The sequence below is a fragment of the Nymphalis io genome, chromosome 15 (assembly GCF_905147045.1).
Source record: "Nymphalis io chromosome 15, ilAglIoxx1.1, whole genome shotgun sequence".
NCBI lineage: Eukaryota > Metazoa > Arthropoda > Insecta > Lepidoptera > Nymphalidae > Nymphalis > Nymphalis io.
In genome coordinates, this window is record NC_065902.1 from 1,592,925 (window position 1) to 1,599,025 (window position 6,101).

The following is a 6,101-nucleotide window of genomic DNA, read 5'->3' on the forward strand; positions in this document are numbered from 1 at the left end:
GAGTGAGAGATCATTCTATAACGGCCCAAAATTTGAGTCCAATACTGCATAAAAGCTAGACACTGTCATAACACAATTTAAACCAGTCATAGTTTCATTAAAAGCATTATTATAAAATGGCGAAGTTATATAGATATAATTGAATATATATAAGAATAAGTTTTTGCTGATTTTCCTTATTATAAATGCTGACGCATATTTGAATAGGTCGGAAGGAATATGTCACAAAATAAGAACAAAGTAACATATGTAATCGTGTATTTATCGTTTCCTCCGCTTGCCGCCGTGTCCGGCGCGTCCGGCGCGTCCGGCCGGCCGGCCCTTAATGCGGCGCCGCACGCCCGCCGCCTCCTCCGTGTCGTCGTCCGAGTCGGCGCCGCGCCGGCCGCGCTTCGAGCCCTTCTTATCCTCCAACTCTTTCATCTCCTGTTTAAAATTAAGGACATATTAACATCGCAAGCGGATAACGTACTCTATAGTGTAGGTCAGGATTTCAATAAAATGTTGATTCACTATATGGTAAATATACATATAGCATTAAAAAAGATTTTGAAACCTTTTAATTTTCCATTCATGGCCGACACTTAAAAACTTAACAAACATTAAAATAAATATTTACCGTAAGAATTCAAGACAAATATATAAAAAACGTTTGTACAAGGAATCCATCTAACATAAAAAAGCATGGATGGGCCTTTTTATTTAATTAATTTTTGTAAACTTCTGATTAAAATTAACAATAAACTTAAAATTAGTCTGTAACGGTCTGTTAGCTTACAATCTTAGTGAGACGTTGAGCCTCTGCTACACGTTCCTGGAGTACCATAACTTCACTCTCGTCTGTCTTGTAAATTGGCAGCTGCTTGCCTATGAGCTGTTCAATACGTTGGTACAGCTCCACATCATACTGGAAATAATAATATGATCATTTTTATAAATCGGCTTTGTATGGTTTAGTGATGCAGTCAAGTTTCTTATTATATTTGATACAATGACTTGTTTGTGCTTACAGACTTTATTATAATAAACGAACATCTGATGTTAACAAAAAGATTTCATTAAAAAATAATATAATACAGAACTATGAGATACATATCTTTTTAAATACAAGTGACATAAATATTACTTTACGTATTACATTACCTGGGTAACAAAAGTGATAGCTTTCCCGGAACGACCTGCTCTAGCTGTACGTCCTACGCGATGGATATAGTCTTTACTGTGCAATGGTATATCCAGATTGATCACCACATCTACATGGGGGATGTCCAGACCTCTACAAAATTAAACAAATATTAACAATGACATTACGTGAAAAAAATAAGCATAAAATAAAAAACTAAGTTTTATTGTATTTATTACAACAATAATTACTTTTCATTTAGGACTGATTCAAATTAAAAAACAGTTTAACAAATACTAAGCACAACAGAATGTACTGTACAGTGTTTTATTAAATTCTAATATTTATTATTATTCTCATATGGGATTTGCTTGTAAAGAATGAATTCTTTAAAATACCTAGAAGCTACATCAGTACATATGAGCACAGAGCGGTTTTTGCTCTTGAACTTGTTGAGCGCGGCGAGGCGCTTGTGCTGCGACATCTGTCCGTGCAGCGGCACCGCGGCCACGCCCAGCGCGCGCAGCAGCAGCGCCGCCCGCAGCGCGCCCGCGCACGTCGACACGAACACTATCATGGACTTGCCGGACATCTCGTTGAGGATGTGCACCAGGTACACGTCCTACGAGCAGAGACTTGTCAGTTAGTGGATAAATAACCTATAAACACAATATTATACGGGGTTATTTGTAAAACACTATCAACCTCGCAAGACTATATTACTAACATGACTTTTAACAAAACATAATAGATGTCCCACTTCTTCTGTGTACTAGGACACAAGATGAATGCTCACCTTATAATATGCTTATCATATGAAATAAATAAAAAGAACATAAGAACCTATCTATTAAGGCATATAATGTTACTGACCTTATACTTGACAGGTATAAAGATATAGTACTGCTGTAGTTTCTCGACTGTTTGATACTTAGTAGAAACTTCGACTTTCACAGGGTCCTGCAGGGAGGCTCTCTGCAGTTTCTGTACTTTTTTAGTCATTGTTGCAGAAAACAGGAAAGTGCGACGCTCGCGCGGGATTACGCGGAGTATCTTGTCCACTTCAACTTCAAAATCCATGTTTAGGATGCGGTCTGCTTCATCCATAACCTTTGTAAGAAAACAATCACTATGTTAGAATCAGTACATTCATTATTCACTGAACTTTTAAACTCACTTAATTTGACAAAAAAATTAATTAAAACTACACAAGGCCACTTTCAATCTGTGTTTTCCGCACCTGAATAAGATTGACATCATTTCTAAAAAATGCATCTCATGAAATATGACCACTACAATGGTTAATTTCTCTCAACAAAAGTTTAAAAACATTCATATTGTGAAGTTTTAACAAAGTTAGATTGTACTCCCCTTCCTGTAGTCTGTATTTGGTTCTAGATCAAAAATAAGAAGAATAGCATGCTTTGCATTGAATAGGTTACAGAATATTTACATCATATTTTCTATACAATTGGTAGTTTATTTTTTTGTCAAAATACTTACGAGATACTTCAAAGCTTTTAAATTGAATCCTTTTGTATTTTCAAGATGGTCAACAAGTCTGCCAGGGGTAGCGATGATGATGTGTGGTTTTTTTGACAACATTAGAGCTTGTGCAACCATATCCATGCCACCAACTATCACAGCACATTTCACCCCTATGCTAGCACCTGCGAAGGAATTACTTATGTATTTTAATTATTTACAACCTATTCATAATTTTTATTCAATTATCAGAACTTGATTTCAAACATTATAGAACATTCTTGTGGCAGAACTATAGAATCCCAGTATTATTGTTATGGACATAAACAAGGATGCTCCCTCAATACTTCAGAAGATGTACATTATATGTTTTGCAGTTTTTTATTATAATATTTTAGTAAAAGATAAGAATGTTACCTAGTGCTTCAAACTGTTCTGAAATCTGGAATGCTAACTCGCGTGTAGGTGTCAATATAAGTGCAAAATATCTTTGTGGGTTCTCTAGCAGCGCCTGGAGGATGGGAAGAGCGAATGCGCCAGTCTTGCCGGATCCTGTCTCTGCTAACCCAATTATGTCTTTGCCCTGCAAGGCAACTGGGATGGATTCTTTTTGTATTTTCGACGGATTCTTCCATTTTAGTTCAGCACATGCTTCACATAGTACGTCGACTACACCCTAAAATTAAAGAATTGACAAAGTATAAACATTAGACATAACATAACCTTAAAACATATTATTAATAAAATCTAGTGATTATAAGTGATCGAATTTAGAAAGTAGATTTAGATTTTAAGAATTTTGTGATTATATTGTTCATTCAATAATTTTCACGTTATTTATATATACTAACCAAGTCTTTGAACGTGACCGTTTCTATTTCATTTTCTTCATTTTGATCTTCAACTTGCTGTTCTTCTGTTACTTCTTCTTCTTCCGACGCTGCGCTAGCGTTATCACTTTGTTCACTATCTGCCGTCATTGTTCAATCTTTACAAATAGTTTTATTTTATTAAATATTTGCAATCAACCAACACAAAACCATGCATGTAAAAATAAGTTACTTGACAGCTACTGTCAAATGTCAATACATATTATTATATAGTGTAAAAATAATTTAATAATATAATAATTATTAACATTAAAGCCTTAAGTATATACAAATATAAATAAAAAATAGCTACTATACAAATCATGACCACCTAAAAACTTACAAACTACATCTCTAGTGTAAGGAGGATATATAAAATATTTTTTTTTTTATATCTCAAATATTGTGACTTTGCTAGACTATACTAACTAAAATTATAATAATGCGATGGTACCTACGCAAACATACGTTCACATTTTCACAACTCAATCGATCGATTATTATGGAAGATTGCATACACGCGAGCAGAAACTGAACATTTCAAGAATATATTTTTTCTATCACTTCATTCAAACAATTTGATTTTATTAACAAAAAAATTGAACAAAATATTTCTGATTATTCCCATTTGATATGGTGATATGTGTGATGCTTTTACGGAAGTTTTTTAAATGCTGAGAATTTTTTATTTTTAAGTAACAATTACCCATATACGATGCAGTATCAAAAATATACCAAACGCTAAGTTCTAATTAATAGTTTTATTTGAATTTAATGCTTAATTAAAAACTATCTGAAACGAATTTTATATTTTTAACCATAACAATTTCATATTTCTAAATTTAAATAGATCATATTTTGTATTAGATTATAAATGCGAGGGTTGACTTCGAGTCACCCTTTAAAATAAAAGACTGGTAATGTTCTTAAGCACTTGTCAACTGTAAAACTGTCATCAATAACAATTCAACGCTTTTTGATATTTTAGAGGTTAAGCGATTGTTGATGTATTAAAAAATAGTGAATCAACAGAATAATAAATTAATTATACCTTAAAACCATCTGACTAAAGATGGCCAAACATCATCCCGATCTTATTTTCTGTAGAAAACAACCTGGCGTCGGTAAGTTTTATAAAAACAGCTATTTGATAGAACTTACCATGTTCTCATTTTTCGGATATAAAAACTATATTTTGTTTACAGCTATCGGTCGTTTGTGTGAAAAATGTGATGGAAAATGTGTTATTTGCGATTCTTACGTGCGTCCCTGCACCCTAGTGCGAATTTGTGATGAATGTAACTACGGTTCATATCAAGGAAGATGCGTCATTTGCGGTGGACCCGGCGTGTCTGACGCCTATTATTGTAAAGAATGTACGGTTCAGGAGAAAGATGTAAGTTAAAAATGTAATATATAATATAAATTTATAACATAATCAAATATATAATATAATTATGAATATTCAATTCCATATCTTTAAAAAATGAGTTCAAATAAATTTTAAGTTTTACATTATTCATTTGTGTTTTTTGCAGAGAGATGGATGTCCTAAGATTGTCAACTTGGGTAGCTCTAAGACTGATCTGTTTTATGAAAGAAAGAAATATGGGTTTAGGAGACACTAGCAGTAGTAATTTTTTTTAGTTTTTATATGGACTTTCTAGACCTATAATTTGTAGTCACAGTACAAAGTGACTAACTAGTCACATGTTGGGAGAGTTTATAACTTGGAGTCATATATAATTTGTAATTAATTTTTCCCTTACTTATTACTGTGACTGCATTGCATAGGTTTTTTAAAATATTTTTTATTTTAATAAATATGTGATCGGGCAAATTTTCCATCTGTTATTAATTCACTGTTGCCCATAGACATTGGCACTAAGAAATGTTCCACTAACCTTGGGAGCTAAGATGTTTTGTCACTGGTGCCTATAGTTTTATTGGCTCAATCACCCTTCACTGTCGTCTGCATTATTATTTAAAAAATATATATATATATATTTTTTTTTTAAGAAAGTGAGTCTGTTTGTCACCTAACTCCTAAATAGCTGGACCGATTTCTCAAATTATCTGTTTGAAAACACAATTAGAACCAGTAGGTAGCCTTCCAATTTATATGTTACCAATTGAAAAAAGTCTGTATGGCAGGATGATATCTGCTGAGTCCGCTTATGCATTTCAATGAAAACACTGGCATCATTCAGCATATGAGGGTGATTATTTAATTTAAATTGTAATATTTAAAAAATATATAACTTAAATAAAAGAGGAATAGGTATAATTGTATTGTAACATAATAATTACTACTTGTACTACTTTTTGCCGATACTGTTTAAATCATAAGTAGGTGTAATTTACTTTTATAAATTATAATATGAGCTAGAGAAAAACTACATAATAAGTTAGCCTAAACAATGCAAAGGGATAAAAATTTGACCGAGGTTTGTCTTCCTTAAAGCTGTCCTTATGTAAAGTAAAAAGTAATTGTTCATATATGTACAACTGCTGGGCCTTTCCTTCTAAGGATGATGATTGGGTGTTTTATATATAAATGCTAATTAACATTAAAAGTATATTGTAAATTAGAGTAAACATGTTTAAATAAAATTTCCACTGTT

General features: G+C 32.7%; 2 protein-coding genes across 2 annotated transcripts; one reads left to right on the forward strand and one right to left on the reverse strand.

The window, feature by feature from the left end:
- Positions 1-241: 241 nt before the first annotated feature.
- LOC126773723 (probable ATP-dependent RNA helicase DDX47) lies at positions 242-3,665 on the reverse strand. The gene is made up of 8 exons (XM_050494823.1): positions 3,460-3,665; positions 3,026-3,284; positions 2,627-2,793; positions 1,997-2,233; positions 1,522-1,745; positions 1,144-1,276; positions 779-907; positions 242-426 (listed from the first exon to the last, which is right to left on the reverse strand). The coding sequence occupies exons 1-8, from the start codon at positions 3,586-3,588 to the stop codon at positions 262-264; spliced, it is 1,443 nt and encodes a 480-aa protein (XP_050350780.1). The 5' UTR covers positions 3,589-3,665; the 3' UTR covers positions 242-261.
- Positions 3,666-4,429: 764 nt separating this feature from the next.
- On the forward strand, positions 4,430-6,076 carry LOC126773728 (PHD finger-like domain-containing protein 5A). Its single transcript, XM_050494831.1, has 3 exons — positions 4,430-4,601; positions 4,683-4,873; positions 5,016-6,076. Exons 1-3 carry the CDS (start codon positions 4,550-4,552, stop codon positions 5,103-5,105), a joined length of 333 nt encoding a protein of 110 aa, XP_050350788.1. The 5' UTR covers positions 4,430-4,549; the 3' UTR covers positions 5,106-6,076.
- Positions 6,077-6,101: the final 25 nt, after the last annotated feature.